Genomic DNA, 17,860 nt, shown 5'->3' on the forward strand with positions numbered 1-17,860 from the left:
ACATAAATGTAGGGGTTTGGAAGGGAAAAAAAAATCAGTTAGGTGCCTCCATAACTTGCCAAATTTCTGTAAAGAAGACATTAACTTTATTTCAAAAGTACAACTACATCTCATTTATCCGCTGTTGCTCACCTTGCTCCTACCTTTGCCTCTCAGTAGACTGAGCAGATATTCACGAGGCTGGATCTCTTGTATCTATGCCCGTGTTTCATTCACCTCTATACACAGGAGCCAGGGTGACATATGGCTCTTTAGGCAAACTGGATATCAGTTACACACACAAAACCCAAATATTATTTCCCTGGCTTCAGTGGACTTACACACCAAATTATTTCAGCTTCACAGTACAGCTTTAGTGCTAAAGAAATCACATCAACGCAGGCATACTTTGCTCCCAATTTATTCTTTTTTCTATATCTAGTTGGCATTTTCTCATTAGAAATGCCAATCAATTGCTCATACATTTACTTGCATTCTTTCGTTATGAAAATTTGTATTGACTTATTCTGAGCAAAGATAAGTCTTGAAAAACTTCAACTCTTCTTATTTGAAGCTCCAAATCACGAGCTGAAAGTTTAGAGTTCCAGTCCATACAGCTCCAAGACATACATAGTTATTACTTCATAATTCCATTACCTTAGTAATGGCACTAAATATTGTGAATCTTTATATACCTCTTTTTTGACAGTTAGTTCCTGAATCCTAAATGTTCATGTCATTTTGTAGTTTGTATTTACTAAATTTTAAAGCCAGATGGGACCTGTTAGATCATACATTCTACCCTTCTGCCTAATGCCAGTCACATCAAAGTGTAGAGTTCAAATTCCTGCACCTTGCCCTCTCAGATCCTAGATACCATCATGAAACTTCCAAACATGAAGAACTCACCACAAATATTAGGAAGCTGCTTCAGTGGTTATTCAGGTTTCATGTTAAAAACATGCCATTTACTTCCAGTTTGAACTTTAAAAACCTCAGCCTCCATTCATTTAATCTTCCTAGAGCTTTACAAGCTTTTTTAAGAGCCCTTTTTATTAGGTTGCTTGTCTATTTTGGAAGACTTGAGGGGGCATCTGATTTCTATTTCATTTTGTTCTATCTCTTACACTTTGTTTAGGTGGATTACTGTTTCTGCATTTCAGTCTTTAATAAGAGTTTGTTACCTGACCGAGTTTAGTTTCAGCACTATGTCCTTTCTCTTTTAGATGCAGTAACAACGTTTGTTAATTAGTTTTCAAAACAAAACAACAACAACAACAACAACAACAACAAAGCCTTCAGAGCAAATTGCTTAAAAAATAGATTAATAGGATCATAATCTCCAGAAGAATTTTCCTTCCTGTCAGAGCTAAGCATATTCATTTCCAATACTTCATAATCCAGCTCGTGAAGCTACACAGAGAACAGAGGAGCCAGTGCTGGTTGCACCACAAAGGTAACTAGAATCAGAGTATGCTTTATCACTCCCCAAAGACCTAGGCTATTCTGTTCCAACTTGTGGATCATTACACATATTTTATTAATTATTTATTTAATTATTTTAAAGTTTTTCCAGTGAAAGAGAAGTTCTCTTGGGTGTATGTGCCTTCACCACTCACAGGTTTGCACTACAAGGAATATGACCCTGGCAGTGGTAAGCAGAAGGTGTGTATCAGAGTGCAACTCTCAAGACCTCGGGACACTGCTTTTGGATCCCGGTGGGGCACAGGAGGGAGGTCAGGCAGGGAATGCCCGCAGAGAAAACATCAGGTAGAAGTACGCATCTAAACACCATTAGCAGGCAGCAGGATGAGGATGACGGGGTTTAGGCAGCTCCAAAAGCAGCTGCACCGAACCGGTCCCCACACACCTCCGAGAGATCCCAAACCAGCCGCGGCTCCCCCGCGGCACCTCAGGCGGTGACGGGGCGGCCAAGGGCGCCCCCCAGCGCGTGTGGCCGGCGCCGCAGGCGGTGACCGCCCCGCCGGGGCGCTCCGGGGCGAACCCGCCGCTCACGGCACCGGCACCGGCACCTCGCACCGCCAGGGTGGCCGCCGCGCCCCCGCCGAGCCGCGCCCGGCAGAAACACCTGTCCGGCTGCCGGGCGGACACCGCGCCCGCCGCTCTTCCCGGAGGCCGCCGCGGGGAGCAGAGCGCAGCCCGCCCGCGGGGCTCGGCGCTCCGGGCGCGGGACGGGCGGCGGCGGCAGCGGCGGTTCCCGGGGCGCTCCCCCTCCCGCCCGGGGTGTTCCGCCGGGGCGGGCGCGGCGGCCGCACCTGAGGGCACTGAGCATGCGCGCGGCGCCGGGCACGCCGCGATTGGGAGCGCGGAGCCAGAGTGGGACGGAGCCGCTGGGAGCCGCTCCATGGGAGTTGATGCCGCCGCTGCCGCCGCCTCGGACCCCGCGCCCTGCGAGGATCCAGCTCCCGCCGGGGACTCCCGCCGGCCGCGCGGTGTCCTCAGCGGAGCCGCGGGCTGCCCGGAGCCGGGCATGACCGGGCGGGCGGCGGGGGCCAGCCGTGCCCCGCTGCCCCCTCGGCGGGGGCCGGGCGGAGGCGGTGCCGCCGCGCTCCTTCCCGCACCGGGCGGGCGGCGCCCGGCCGTGCCCTGAGCGGCGGCGGCGGGGGACGCGGGCGGCTCGGCGGCGGCAGCAGAGCGGCCGCGGGACCGGCGGCGGGGCGCGATGAGGGCGGCGGGGCGGCGGCGGCGGGGCGGCGGGGCGGGGCGGGGGCTCCGCCGGGCTCTCTAGGACGCCGGCGCCCCTCACACCCACCATGGATCTGCTGCTGCTGGTGAACACGAGCCTGGGCTCCCCCAACGAGTCCCTGGCGCTGCCCCCCGCCTCGCCGTCCTCTTCGGCCCTCCTTCGGCCGCCCTCCCCCTACTCGCCGGCGGCCGTGGCCAGCCTGGCGGCGGTGGTGGGCTTTCTCATCGTCTTCACCATCGTGGGCAATGTGCTGGTGGTGATAGCTGTGCTCACCAGCCGGGCTCTGAGAGCCCCCCAGAACCTCTTCCTGGTGTCCCTGGCCAGCGCGGACATCCTGGTGGCTACCTTGGTCATGCCTTTCTCCCTAGCCAACGAGCTGATGAATTACTGGTACTTCGGCAAGGCTTGGTGTAACATTTACCTGGCGCTGGATGTGCTCTTCTGTACCTCGTCCATCGTCCACCTGTGTGCCATCAGCCTCGACAGGTACTGGTCGGTCACACAGGCGGTGGAGTACAACCTCAAACGGACACCCCGGCGGATCAAGGCCATCATCCTCACGGTCTGGCTCATTTCAGCCATCATCTCCTTCCCGCCATTGATCTCCGTGTACCGGGACCCTGAAGGAGATGTCTTTCCCCAGTGCAAGCTCAATGACGAGACATGGTACATCCTTTCTTCTTGCATAGGCTCTTTCTTTGCCCCCTGCCTCATCATGGTGTTGGTCTATATCCGCATCTACCGCGTGGCCAAGCTAAGGACCAGGACCCTCTCTGAGAAGCGTACGATGCCAGAGGGGTCCTCCCAGACTGAGAATGGCTTGAGCCGCGCTGCTGGTGGCTGCACGTCCATGAGGATGCAGCTGGGAGAGAATGGACATTATTCAGTTCACCACTGGCGCAAAGCCTCTGAGCTGGAGGACATTGAGCTGGAGGAGAGCAGCACCTCAGAAAGCAGGCGGAGGCGGAGCCGGGAGGAGCATCCCCGCAAGAGCAGCAAGAGCCAGTCCTTCTCCTACTCATACTCCTCCAAGCACTCCAGTAGCCGCCTGTCCCGCGCCAGCAATCGCTCCATGCAGTTCTTCTCATATCGCCGTCGCCGGAAGCGTAGCAGCATCTGCCGTAAGAAAGTTGCCCAGGCCCGGGAGAAGCGCTTCACTTTTGTGCTGGCTGTGGTCATGGGGGTCTTTGTAGTTTGCTGGTTCCCTTTCTTCTTCAGCTACAGCCTCTATGGTATTTGCCGGGAGGCATGCGAGGTCCCTGAAACTCTCTTCAAGTTCTTCTTCTGGATTGGGTATTGCAATAGCTCCCTCAACCCAGTCATCTACACCATCTTCAATCAGGACTTCCGCAGGTCCTTTAAACACATTCTTTTTAAGAAGAAGAAGAAGAACTTCCGGCACTGAGCTGGAGGGATGGATTTGCCTCGAGAAGGAATAGAGTTAAAAGAGAAGGAGAAGGCTCTATGCTGGAGAAGAAGGGAGGGAAGAGAACATGGGGTTTGGGCTTAGAGAGAGGGAAGAGGGCTGGCCCCCTTGGTGGAGCAGGGTGATGCTGTGGGTTACAGGGATGGTGTTGGGGAGGCTGAGGGCATTCACTGTGGTACAGAAGGGCAGCATGGTGCTGGAGGAGCAGTGCTGGAGTTTGGATGGGTAAATGGGGAGGGGAGTGATTGTCTTTGAGCCCTGATGGAGGGTGTGGGGAGCCTGCAGAGGAAAATAGGCTAAGACACTGAGTCTGGGAGGCAGTGAGCTTTTATGGGCTCTGGAGTTTTGTGGAAAAACAAAAACAGACTTCAAGAGGAAAGGGTTCAGTGGCAGTGATAGTGGAGATTTCAGTATTTATAAATAGAGCAGTTGGGGCCTATGGTGGATTTGTCCCAGTAAGAAATTGGCTTTTACTGCTTGTGTGGGGAAGGAAAGTGCAAAGTACCAAGCACTGACAGTGTTTTGAGTTATGAAAGGATTTAAATGTTTGCCAAAAAACCCTAAAGAACAATCCAAACTCTTTTCTAAATAAACCTTTGTACTGTTAAAACCTTCTGAATCATGATTTTGCACAAGTCAAACAGAAAGCATGGGGTTTTCTTTTCCTTTGGAGAGGTCTTGCCTATAGAGCTGGATGGGAAACATTTTTCCTCTCTTCCCGTAGTTTTTGATTAGTCAGTGGGACAAACCTAGGAGTCTTGCATTTTTTCATGAAATATGAAAAAGAGCACATACACCACATAGCCTCATTTGCCTCTGATGGATCGCCAGGCAGTAAATTCCTGCTCCATCCCTCTCAGATCAGTGTCCTAGGGACCTTGTTGTCCTGGAGCAGATAGTGAAAAAAGAGTGATTTTGGCGACTTTGCCTAACATTTTCTGAGATAAAAGAAAAAAACCCAAGTTTTCACTTGCATGTGCCCTGGGGAACTTCCCCCCTGTCCTCTCCCTCTTTTTCAGTGCCCCTCAAAAGGCTAATCTCAGGGCTGGATTTGTGCTGCTCTCAGACAGGCAGTTGAAGGCAGTCTGCTATGCAGATTTTCAGAGGAAGAGCAATCACCACACCACTAAGGTCTTTAAATCCTTCATATTTACAGTCTTAGGACAACTAAATCCTTTATATTTATTTTTTAATAAGAAGCATACATTGCAGGTTGTCAGTGTCGTATGTGAACAAATCTCAAAAGAAGATGCAGCTGTTCCAAACCTTTAGTATTAGTGTTGCTTGCTTTCTCTTCTCTTGTTTGCATTTCTAGTTTATGATTTCAGAGGATATTGTTGGGAGGAGGGAGGAAGAGGGGAGTATAGTTTGAATAGTTATTAAACCAAACCATATTTCCCATGGGTTTATAAAATGTCATAAACTGCAGTGAAGAGAATGAGAGGCAGGGACTGGTGTCTGTACATTCATCACTGGATGCATATCAAGTGTAAGACTCAGCTGGGCATTTACATCCCTTCTCCAGCTGTGCTGCTGCAAGGTGTGTATTCTGTTTATGGGGTAAATACTGCTCCATTCTATGTGTATCACTCCTTCCATTGGCAGCAGGATTTGGCATCTGCCTCAAATGAACCTTTCCATAGCAAACAGCTCTTTGAAAGAATGAAATCTAATCACATACAACAGGCTTCTTAAAACAGCTAAATTGAATCTGTACCTGAGAATCATTAGATATCCCTTTCCTTACTCCCTCCGTTCTCTCTGTCTGTAGCCTCTCTTCTCTTGAAATCTCTGTGTCATAAGGAGAAATGATAGAGCAGTCACTTTGTTTCATCAGTTTTTCATAATAAGCATTTGGTTCACTTAACTCTGGAAAAGGAGATTGTCAGTGGCTGAAGTTCTGGTGTTCATTCAACAGACTCATGTTCAAGTGAGAGTTCTGCTGAAGTAGGTATTAGATGATTGCACCAAATGCATTAGAAGTTTGCTTGATTTCACTAAAGAAACAGCTGAGACATTTTCAAAGTCCTAAGTACATAACTGCCTGGATACTTTCTTGAAATAATGCTCAGAGTATGAAAAGATTTGAGCATAGTTTAAATAACAAATGGTTTGGTACAAATATGTACCTGAGGCAGAGAAATGAGAGGAAAAAATAACAACAGAGAGGAGGAAATTACAAGCCATTTTCTCTTTTACAAAATGGAGAATTCTTTTTAAAGTTACATCAAGAAGAGCTGAAACAAGCTCCTATTATTTGTAGGTAACGATGTAGCTAAAAAGTTCAGGTTTGTTTAATCTGAAGAAACTATATAATCACCAAAGCAACATATGGTACCTGGCTACTACCTCTGAGCTCCTGGATGGCTTCATTAGAGATGCCCGTTTCTGCCAAGATGAAGGTCTGCTTTTGTCACTTACTGCTGGTTTAGAGGGTTTTCCCAGCCTGCAGACTCACAGTGGTTTCACTGTTGCACTGCTTTTGAAATGAGATCGTGACCTGTAAACAGAGTCCTTCTTTTTTTTTTTTTCCCTTGTAGATTTTAGGGAATCTGGAGGTGAAATTTAATTGACAGTCAGATTTTAATTGACATAAAGTATAAATGGAATGACTGATGTGCCTTAAAAGTAAGTTCTCTGCGATAAAAATATTCTGTGGTCATTATAAACATAAAGGAAATGATACTTCTGTTTTTGTTTTGCACTTCCAAAAGTTTAAAAGGGGTTGATGCAAATAATGAATATCTATGTGCAGCAGCATATTTAAAAACAGGGCATTTTCTGTGGTTTTAATCTATTTCTCAACACAATTTCAATCTTTCTAATCTGATTCAGTGCTTCAAAAGGATCTTATTTCTTTTGAGCTAGATTAAAAGTGATATTCATCAATAAAGATGTGCAGTTTACACCCCTTTTAAGTGCATTTCCCCCTAAATTAGTGAATACAGAGGATTTCTATAAAAATTGTTTTTAATATAACGACTGAATATGCTTCAAGTAAAATGGGGCTGATTTATTTTTTTTAATTACAGTGTTCTCAAATTACTTGTAATAGCTGAAGACTGGAATTTGTTTGTAACATATTGTGTGGTGTTGACTTTTCATAAAAAGTTGTCAGCTCTGCTACACTGTGGTTGTGCTTCAACTGTAAGTTGACTAATAGCATATATGGGAAAAAATAGTCTATGCAGCTTTTGCTCAAAAAAAAAAGGGAGAAGATACTTTATGTTTTAAATGCGTCAAGTTGTTTCTTTGATCACATCTGATGAGCTGGCTGAAACACTCTCTACTGTTGTGGAAGAACAAACTGTTGCTGTGAAGCCATATCGATTTTAACAAGTACCTCATCCTTAACTCTTCATTTGCTCATTTCACCATGAAGAAAATTTTCTGTCAGTCTTAAGTGAGAAGTTAATGTTTCATTTTCAAAAACAATTTTCTGAACAGTGCCATTGTTGGTTGGGTATTGAAATATCGAACAGTGTCACTTAGCTGGGATGGGAACTCAGTGCTGCTGTCCTTCAGCTGCCTCTGTGGGAGTTTTGCATGAGTGAGAAACGCAGAATTAGCCTCTTCAAGGCTTGAGGCAGATGGAAGGGGCCTCATATATAGGAGATTTGACAGGATCACAGTTTTAAATCAGCGTCTGAATTAAGAAGCAGGCCCTTGTTGTTCTGTGTGATCTCTGCTCATAAGAATTATGTTGCTGCAAGAGGACTTGAGATTTCTGAGAAGCCGATCTGAAGTAAAAGACTAAATGCAGCTTTGCCGAGATTGGCCTGTATTATCCTTTGTGAGTAATCCCAGGAAACTTCAGTTTACTTGTGAATGAAGAAACTACTCAGTGTGGGCAAGGACTTTAGGAGCTTCCGTAGACACTGCCTCTTTTTTAGTAACTGTGCCTGAGGAATTTAAGCAAACATTTGTGCGTAAATGTAGGAGAACAGAAGGAATACAATCCTCTCTGCTTAACTTTTTCTATTGTTCAAGCCCACAGAAGATGTGGATTAAGGTTTTTCTGACTATATAACCAGAGGAACAAACCCTACTGTATATTTTTAGTATAAGCTGTGTGAAGAGCATTACCTGCTTGCATCTGTCTTTCAGAGAAGAAAACTGTTGGTCTGTGGAAGTTGGCATTGGTTAGAACAGCAGCTGAGAAGTGTAAGGATTTTGCAGGAAATGTGAGTAACAACATGCATTTCAGAAGAATGTTCTGACCTTAAACTATGACTACTCTCAAGAAGGAGAGAACACCTACAAGCTGTGCAAGAGGAAGGCCAGATGCTATCTGTGAGTTTGTTTTCGTGGTTGCTTATTGTGACCTGGTTGGTGAGCAGAAAGCAAATATATGCTTCAGGCAATAAGCTCTAATTTGGAGGGGGAACAGTGCACGAGGAAGTGGCAACCCACAACACTGGGGGAATTAGTATTTACATACCTTCTTTGCACTGCAGTCAAGTACAGGAAAGGAATTTGTCTTTTTTATGTTGCACAATAGCAAATGATTTGTCTTTCAGATGTGTGGGTCAGCTAGACCATACAAAAGATGACACAGGAGAGGGCAGATAAAGGATTGTTCACTTCAGTGTTCAACGCCAAGCTTAAATTTGTCCTTTGTCCTTGAAATTAAGCCAAAAATACAGTTTGGCACTTGGACCCAAAGGCTATGTAGCATCAATAATGCTACACTGAATATAGTCTAGTTTTAGCAAAAAGCATCAGTTCATATTATACACTCTGCATATCTCTGTTTCAGGGCAGAAATAGGAGAGTCTGACACTTAAAGCATGTGAAAAAGGAGTAATCAGGAGTTTGAAGAGTCACAGGTGTATTGTGAAATTTCCCTAGATCCTATTCTGATAACTGAACTGGCTTTAATTTTGTGGGTCCCAACCACTTTGAACTCCTAAGAAAGTCTTAGAGAGGTAAAAACCATGGAAACAGTAGAAATACTGCTTTTTAAGGAAGCAAAAAGTGGCAAATTGCTCAGAGAGTCTTGTTCAGATGTTTGTACCAGATGCCCTGTCCTCCAGTGGGTGAATAATTGTTACTGTGAGGTGTCTTCAACTCACAGTGACTACCATGCTTGATCTGAATTAAGGTAATACCTACAGTTGGTACATTGACTTTGTTTGAAGAGGCAGCCCTTAGAATATGACAGAAGACATTTTAAGTAGTTTTTCTCTCGCTGGCACATATCCTTCACTACACTATTCCAAACATTTTTTAATTCAACTGCACAATGGTTTATAAGGTAAAGATTGTCAGTATCTTACAGAAAAAAAAGACAGAGAGGCATGGAAAATAGTAGGTATGGAAACCTGGTGTCTTAGTCCTGACCTAACATCTTACTGCAATACCAGTCTTTCTTCCACCACCACATTTTTCTCTTTTGGAAAACAGAAATCAATTTAAAATTGCAGAAGCTTATTTTTAACAGACTACACTGATGATACTGTTTACACTAGAAAAAAAGAGAGCTTTTCTCTTAATAAATAGCATTCTGCTGTAAAGCAATTTTCTTTACTACACTTGTCTGAAAAATCTAATGAAAAGTAGACCAACATTTAATTCAATTTGTTTATATGTACCTCTCTTAACAAAAATGGTTTATTATAGGTCCTGAATGTAAACGGCACAAATCAAATGTAGCTGCCTGCTACATCAAAATCAATTAGTTGTGTTTCAGCATTTTTCTGAACAGCAGTCATTCATTTTGCATGATGCTCTTTCCTGATAGCTGTCTGCTGACAGAGAAAGCTGTTCACCCTGTTGACAGCAAGAATAAGATGAGGATTCATATTTGCCTCCATCCTGTTAAGTCTCCTCTAATACATTAGAAAGCAGGCCGCTAGAAGTAGGTCTTTTGGTGGTAAGTGACATGAATCAGAGAATTAATAACCTGACCGGTTCCAAGATGTACAGCACACTTAATCGAGGGGCTAACCCTAGACTGTGGGGACATGCTTCTCGTGTTTTAGTTCTCTGTGCCTTTGACCCAACATTGCAAATTATTTGCTCTGTAGCGGAACACTCAGCACAGCATCCCTTTCAACCTAGTCTGCTCGAGTAAGAAATTAATACTGAGGTCTCCCACTTCCTCACTGAGTGCTTTCACCGATAGACTATTTATAAAGGTGATGCAGCTAAAATGCCTTTCCTTTTGGCACATAAATGTTTTATTTGATCTAGCTTTTTATCTCTCAGTAGACTAACACTCTCATTCCACAAGGACATTCTCTATCTGGAAAGCAAACACATGTCAAATACTTGGAGGAATATTAGAAATCCTGAAAAACCCCAGCCACTCCAGGTAAATTCTAAAAGAAAGCAGCACAGCTGAACTAAGGAAACTAAGGCTTAATCTTGTCTCTGGTGGGGATGCCCTATCTGAGACCGCCTATTCTGATGTGTTTCTCATCAGATTTGGTTGCTAACAGTGTGTGGAGCTTTTCTGTTGGGGCCCTTGCAGCTCTACTGAGAGGAACAATTTCAAGTGTCCAGCAAAGATTAGAGAACGAAAATACGTGCCTATTGAATCACTTTCCACTGGAGCAGACACACTCACCTTGTCTTTCTGCTCCCTTTTTGCACTCTTTAAACCAGTCCTTGCTTTCAATCTGACTACCATACGCAGCCATGCTTGCTGTACTTTACATTGTGTGCCTCAGTGTCTGATCTACAAAGGGCAAATGACACTCTCCTCCTCTCAGCTCTGCTGGGAGGGTTCTCCAGAAGACTACCTGTGAGGTGCTTCCATGCTGTGCTATGTACCTGTAGTGGAATAACAGGAGTTCCTACAAATTCTTGACTGACTCCAAGCCACACAGTTTTATCACCAATAAATGCTTGTGTACAGAGTTTCAAAGTGTCTATAAACGTGCATTCCCTAAGGTTGGCACTGATTTGTTTACATCGACAGCAATTTCTGTAGGTAATTAAGGGGAGACTTTTAGTCAATCCATCAGACACTACTTTGGATTTGTCACATGGCACATCAGAGAAACAGGATGTGTTGTTTTAACAACACAATTTGCAATAAAAGTGATTAAATATTCCTGATGGCATGTTTTTCTGTAAACAAAAAAAAAAAAGCCAGTTTGATGAAATATGATCCTTCTTTAAAGAATGTGTCTGGTTTACCCCATATATAATGGAAACCAGGAGACCTTTAATCAGCTTTTGTGGGCCTGACTGCCTACTGGCTTGGCTGGCTGGCTCCTGGGCAGACTGCTGGATAAGGTGCCAGGAAGCCGAGACTTCCAGGCTCCTGGATCTTGGGTAGCTCAGGCCCCTGGGTTTATGGGCACTCAGCTCTGAGCTCCATTATCTAAAAGCTTCATAACCTTTGTTATACTTAGTCTGTCAATGCCTTTATGCATTAAGGAGGGATTGTCATGCCCTTTTTTCTGATGAGAAACCAAAAGATTAAGGCATTTAAGTAGGTAAATCTTAACAAGCTTCTACTTTATGTGGATCCCTCCAATTGCAAACCCACCTATTGATTCTCAGATGCCTGCTAAGCTCCAGTGTATAAAGTTCTGCCTGTGCTTGAGAGTTCTGTTTCTGCCCCTTTGAATGTCACAGGTCTGCAGAACTTGCACGTGAATCCTCTCAGGATACACAAACTGAATGTTTCTCTCCTTTGCTTGTCTCCATCTGGTAGGTAGCTCATGCAGTTTGAATTTTGCAGAATAAGGAAGAAGGAAGGCACTGCCTCCAGTTTGTAGGGAAGCACTAACATTGCTACCGTTTTTTTAAGGGCTGTGTTTGTGGTTTTAGTCACCAGTGCTGGATTCACACTACCATTTCTAGATGCCTGTTTTTCCTGTGTGCTGAACAAGTACCCTCAGGGAATAACTCTGACCTGTGATTTATACCCTGAAGGGGTGGACTTTTTCTGTACTCGTGGCAAAGTACAGAAATCACAAATACTACTTAAAAAAAAAATCTACCCAAGATCTTCCAAAACTAGTCACTGAAATAACCAACCTTATTTATGGGTCAAGGCCCAAATTCAGGAAAAATTAAAAAAAAAAAATTATAAGCCCAGAGATCTTTCATATTTCCCATTTCTTTTAGTGCAAGTCTCTCGGGATACAGTTTGGATCGCTGGATCATCATTTTCTCAGACTTGAAGGTGATCTCCCTTGAGATTACTGAACCTATGCCTTCCTAATCCAGAAATTACCTGGAAACTCAATGAAAAGTAAAGGTTGAAGGGTCAAGAAATAACACATATGTTTCCAACATTAGGCATGATGGAAACCCTAACTGGCAATACTGTTGGGAACAAACATTTGGGGCTACTCTGTATATTTTACAGGTAAAGTTATGACTATAGAGGGAATTTGAGTGCCAGGTGAATGTTTTGTACAGAGGTGGGTTGCTGACAGTGTTTACCTCCTTCAGAAGTGTCAGTCAATGTCTATCAAAATCATACTTTTCATAATAAGGAATGGGATTATCCCCAATTATAGTCTTAAAGGGAAAAAAAGGATTTAAAAGTAATTTTAAAAAGTAGTCATGCATAGTAAATATCAAAGGAAAAGGAACCTGTCTGTTGAAGAGTTCAGCAGCAGTTCATTCTTACCTAATTCTGCCATCTCCAGCTTGACATAACTGATAAACACATAGGTTGAGGCTTCCCTCAGGTTACAATGTTTTCAAAAAGTGCCATAACATTTTGTGTGTTAAATAGATTTCTGTTGTGGTAAAAGTTACTACTAATTAATCACAGAAATTGCTTCCCCCAGCCCCCCTTCTTTCAGAGAAGAAACAAACAGAAAAGATATTTAACAGGACTACAAGAATAGCTGTTCCTTTTCTATTTTGGTAATGCAAAAAAAAAAAAAAAAAAAAAAGAAAAACCAAACAAACCAAAAACCAAACAACAAAACCAAAAACCTTAAATGTTGGGAATAAACATATTAAAGAGTCATTAGGACTTTTGGATGCAAATTAACCATTTTGTTCTCTGATTAATCAAGCACAACTCAATTAACTCAATGCGTTTACTTATCCCTGAGGGTTTTTTGTGGTATGTAATAAAATACCTTGGTTGCCCAGAAAGGCTGTACTCTCTGTTTTTAGAGGTTTTTCAGACACAACTGGATAATGCCCTGAGTAACCTGGTTTGGCCTTACAACTGACCCTATTTTTGAGCAGGAGACTGGGCTAGAGGCATATGGAGGTCCCTTCCAACCTGAATTAGACTATCACTCTAAGACCTGTTTCCTCCTAATAATAAATAAAAGTCCTAGTGTCTGGATAGCATCAAAGTAATATTCTATGGAAAGATGCACATATATTGCTATACATGAGCAAACCCTTAGCCCTTTTAAATCTCTAGCACTTTTATGTCATCTGTGTACGAATTCTGTCTAACACACATTTGGCTGGATCCAGTACACAAACCTTTTCTTTGTTTAGAATTAATTTAGTAACTAGAGAGCCCTACAACATGTTGCCTTCCCTTGCAAAGTCCCATTCCCTCACAGCCCATAACACAGTAGAGACACAGTCACATACAAATATTTTACAGACATTTTCTTTAGAACTCCAGCCAAAATATTGCTTTTGGTTGGTTTGTTTGTTTTTTCCCAAATAAAACAAACTATGTTTATGTCCAGTAGGTCAAATGTATCTTCCTGATCTACTGACTCTGAAGTAGTGAAGAATATAGTTTCTAAAGCACGGAGTCTCACCACAGTTGCTGTGAGTGGAATAAAAATAACAAGGAAATAAGTTTATTTCCATACACAGCTGAAGACTTTAGTTAAAGCCTGAGCAATGGGAAATCCCTGCCCACGACATGTTGCTTCATTCCCCATTCATTTTTGCATAGAAGGTGCCTGACTCTCTGTAGAAGTGGCATTTCAGAGGATCAGGTGCTAACTGAAGAATTTATGAATATAATGTCATATCTGGAACTGAAAATCCTTTTTTTCCTTTCAAAATGCCAGTAATGTTTCTCTGTGATTACAATGCAGATGCTCTTGTGAGGCACGGCAATCTAAATCATAAGGTTGCCATTAAATATATCACAAGGCCAGAAATGCTCTTAATATACAGATATAATCCTTGATGCAGCTTGCACAAGTACAATATAAAGTATCTAATTCCTCTCTGTGTCCACCCAAGAAACAAGATGCCTGGGGCCAAATCTGCAGCAAGGTATGAGCTTGCTGGGGTCTCTGGTCTGTGGACACCACTGAGGCAGCTGAAGCCCACCTGAGTGAGGGAGTGGTGAATCCTTTTGTTCTTCCCCAGTCTTGTTCATGGGATCAACAGAGCACAGGTCCCATTGCTACAGATGGTAAATGCACTGTTCTGTTTAGTTATCAAACCCATTTCTTTCTGCCCACCTCCACTGCTTTTAAGAAGTTCCAGTGTGTCTTAAAAGCACCTGGTACCGTTTGCGCTCCCACTTGTCTTGAGAAAGTTCAGAAAACCCTTTGAGACCCAATTCTGTCATGATGGTGACTCCAAAAATACTTATAAATGCCAGCAGTTTTATTTAACCTTTGATAAAGGTAAAAGTGTTAGTTCTGAGCCCAAAAATTTTAACACTCTGTTTTATAAGAAGTTAACAGCAAATAGAGAAATTATTGAGCCTTGGACAAGGATTTGTATCTAGTTCCATTGCTGGCCTCTTGCCCAGTGTGCTATATGCTTTGAAACTTTCAATCATTTGCCTCTTTGTTTCATTACAGTATGTGCACAATATTACTTAATTCATAAATACTTTTGAAAGTTATGAGCAAAAAAAAGCACTACAGGAGTCCTAGATCATTATTTTTAGAAAAAGAAATAATAAAAAGTTGAGGAGTACTGAGGTACTACACATTAAGGAGTTCATTTGTTCATTTGTCTTCTGGCTTTGCTTTAAATGACTTGAATTGCTGAGGGTTGCAATATGTATCATCAATGTCTATTTTATGTCCAGCTTCACTGAAGTATCTCTAAAAACTTTGAGTTTGCTAATTTGAATATCTACCAAAGATACCACAGAACTGACCATTTGTCGGTGGATACCTCAGTCTCTTTTCCCAAGGAACAAGTGAAAGGACAAGAGAAAATGGCTTCAAGTTGCACCAGGGGAAGTTTAGACTGGATATTAGTAAAAAAGTTCTTCACCAAAAGGGTTATCGAGGTGCCCAAAAGGAACAGGCTGCCCAAGGAAGTATTTGAGTCACTATCTCTGGAGGTAATTTTACAAGACATGTAGATGTGGCACTTTGGGACATGGTTTAGTGGTGGACTTGGCAGTGCTGGGGTAGTGGTTGGACTCAATCTTAAGTCTTTTCCAGCCTAAATGTTTCTATAATTACAGCTAAAGGCCAGAACAATTTTTAGAAGAAAACTTTTGCCTTATATTTTTCTGCTTAGTTAAAGTTCCTGTTATTTGTAAATATTCAGTGTGGAAACCTCTCACTGTCTGTGGTACAGTGTTGGGAAGGAGCTCTATGGGAGCTGTGGTTCTGGGAACAGTGAATTGAGACTTTGATGAGTCTAGAACAGTTACTGTTTGGGGGTTTCTTATGGGCAAGTTGGATGTCTGGAAGCCTGACTCCTCCTCAGGATACAAATAATGACAAATTATCTGAATGTGGAAAAAACTTGGAATGATAAATATCAACGTTTTGTCTACGTATACTCAGAACACTGCACTCATGAGACTTCTAAATCAGTGTGCTCTGTTTCTATTCTTTGAAGTTATTTTTATAACTATTTCCCAAGCAATTGCACATCCTACAATGACAACTACATATGTCCCAAGATTAAAATATCAGAAATAAGACATTTTTAAACATCTGAAGCTCAAAACAAGTGATGAGTGCTTTCTTTATATGCTAGCTGAATATTCGACTCAAGCACTTAAAAGTTACACTGTGGAAAAATAAAGTACAGTTCAGGATAACAGTATGTTTTTATTTGGTATTGTTAAAAATGTAAATTTTTCCCTTAAATTGATAATGTGTATATGTAAATTTGTCATGTCCTTTTAAAAGTTTGATTTTGTGCTCAAGTTCTACTTTTTATTCTTTTTTTAAGGAGCAAACACACACAGAGAGTCAGGTAAATATTTCCATGAATAGCCTCAGGGTCCCTCGACAAGAATGTAATTGCCTGTGCACTGATTCTATAACTGAATTGCCTTCCTTAATGATAGGATATTGTTTTTATAGGCCCCTGACTGCTTCTCTTTAATACCCATTAATTATCATTTTACTTTTTTTAATGAATGTCCCTTTCTCTTTTTAGTTCCCTCACGTTTCCCCCCTGTTCCACAAATCCCCTGCAAAAGTGCAGCAAGTGCAGGGAAATAAAGTAGCAAAATGACTGTAAGCTGGCATTTACAGACTCCTGTTCATTTCAGATAGATGAGTCCTGCACTGCAATTGAATTAACTGATATTAGAGCTCAGAAACACAAGCAGGTTCACTCCTATCATTCACAACTGCACCTGCACAAAGTAACAGAGATGCTGCTGCCTTCTTGTAATCTTTTAGATCCAGAGTTCTGCAATACTGTAAAACAATTCTTTATTTCAGTAGGTATATCTGGGGATAAATTTGAGAAACACGTAAGAAAGAACACGGAGGATACCAGTTCTGCAGTGTGCACGAGCTACGAATGACTATTAGTCCATCAACCTCAGCTTCCAAGTGGGGCCTAGGAGAAACCACCTCATGAAATAGGAATCACTTAATCAGTGATTAAATGTTCTGGTGCAGATTACTCAGGTTTTCCTCCAGTTTTTTGAAAAGCTTCATTTCTGCTCAGAAAAGCAGTATGTGACATTTCGACCTCCAAAATATTTGAGACAATTAGTGCTTAGGTCAACTGGGCTCTTAAAACACCAACTATGGTTTTGCTGAAGCTATGATTGCAATAGCCTACTATAAACCAATAGATTCAGCATATATAACAGTAAAATACAATTCTTATATTGCTTGTTCTTGCAAAATCAGGTAGAGAAATACTGAAGAATTTATAGCTTCAGTCTTATGTAGCCTTAGAATATTGATTAGCAAATCCTGTGAAGAGACTGTAGAGCAGAAAGCATCATTCATTCATGAAATGGAAATACGCTGTCAAAGAGCATTCATCTTGCATGGGCCAACTATTCATGATTCCTCTAGAAATGATCCATCATTGTAGTTGAATTCTGAGGCTCAGAGGGGGGGAAAGGGAATGAGCTCTTACCTTATAAAGGTAGAGTATATTTTTACACAGCTACTGTGTTCAGCTGCCTCAATAGCTGATGCCTCCTCTGCATGAGAACTGTATGACAGAGCTGACAGAGGGTTTTGCTGGGAGAGAGCACACAGACTTTTGTGATAACTAGCAGCAGTTTTCAAGAACAGTGGAAGATGTTGCAAATGTCAGGAACTGAACTCAGTGGGCTGCCAAGTTGAATCCAACTGCACCTCTGAGCCAGGTCAGCTGGTGATATGTCTGGCAAGACCAAGCAAGAAAATCTCTTGGGATGGGAGACAGACTTCTGCTGAAACCCTGAATATTGTGAGCAGCTTTGAGAGGTGGGTGGAGGTGTTACTAGAAGGATCATCTGATCAGTGGATGGCAAGGAAGAAAACAAACTATCACTGAAGTCACTGAGAAGGGGAGTCTTTCAATCCTGTTTCCAGAGGGATCCTTATGCTGTTTCTCACCAGGTTATGATATTTTTACTCTCATAGCAACGGTTCACTTGCATATATCTGTATCTAGCAAATGGG

General features: G+C 42.7%; 1 protein-coding gene across 1 annotated transcript; it reads left to right on the forward strand.

The window, feature by feature from the left end:
* Positions 1-2,730: 2,730 nt before the first annotated feature.
* On the forward strand, positions 2,731-7,238 carry ADRA2C (adrenoceptor alpha 2C). Its single transcript, XM_032686482.1, has one exon. The coding sequence runs from the start codon at positions 2,754-2,756 to the stop codon at positions 4,089-4,091; it is 1,338 nt and encodes a 445-aa protein (XP_032542373.1). The 5' UTR covers positions 2,731-2,753; the 3' UTR covers positions 4,092-7,238.
* The last annotated feature ends 10,622 nt before the right edge of the window (positions 7,239-17,860 follow it).

Source organism: Chiroxiphia lanceolata, chromosome 4 (assembly GCF_009829145.1).
Source record: "Chiroxiphia lanceolata isolate bChiLan1 chromosome 4, bChiLan1.pri, whole genome shotgun sequence".
Classification (NCBI taxonomy): Eukaryota; Metazoa; Chordata; class Aves; order Passeriformes; family Pipridae; genus Chiroxiphia; species Chiroxiphia lanceolata.

What these genes read in the sequence shown, in the direction of transcription:
- ADRA2C (XM_032686482.1), top strand. Translation starts at nt 2,754, where the DNA reads ATGGATCTGCTGCTGCTGGTGAACACGAGCCTGGGCTCCCCCAACGAG.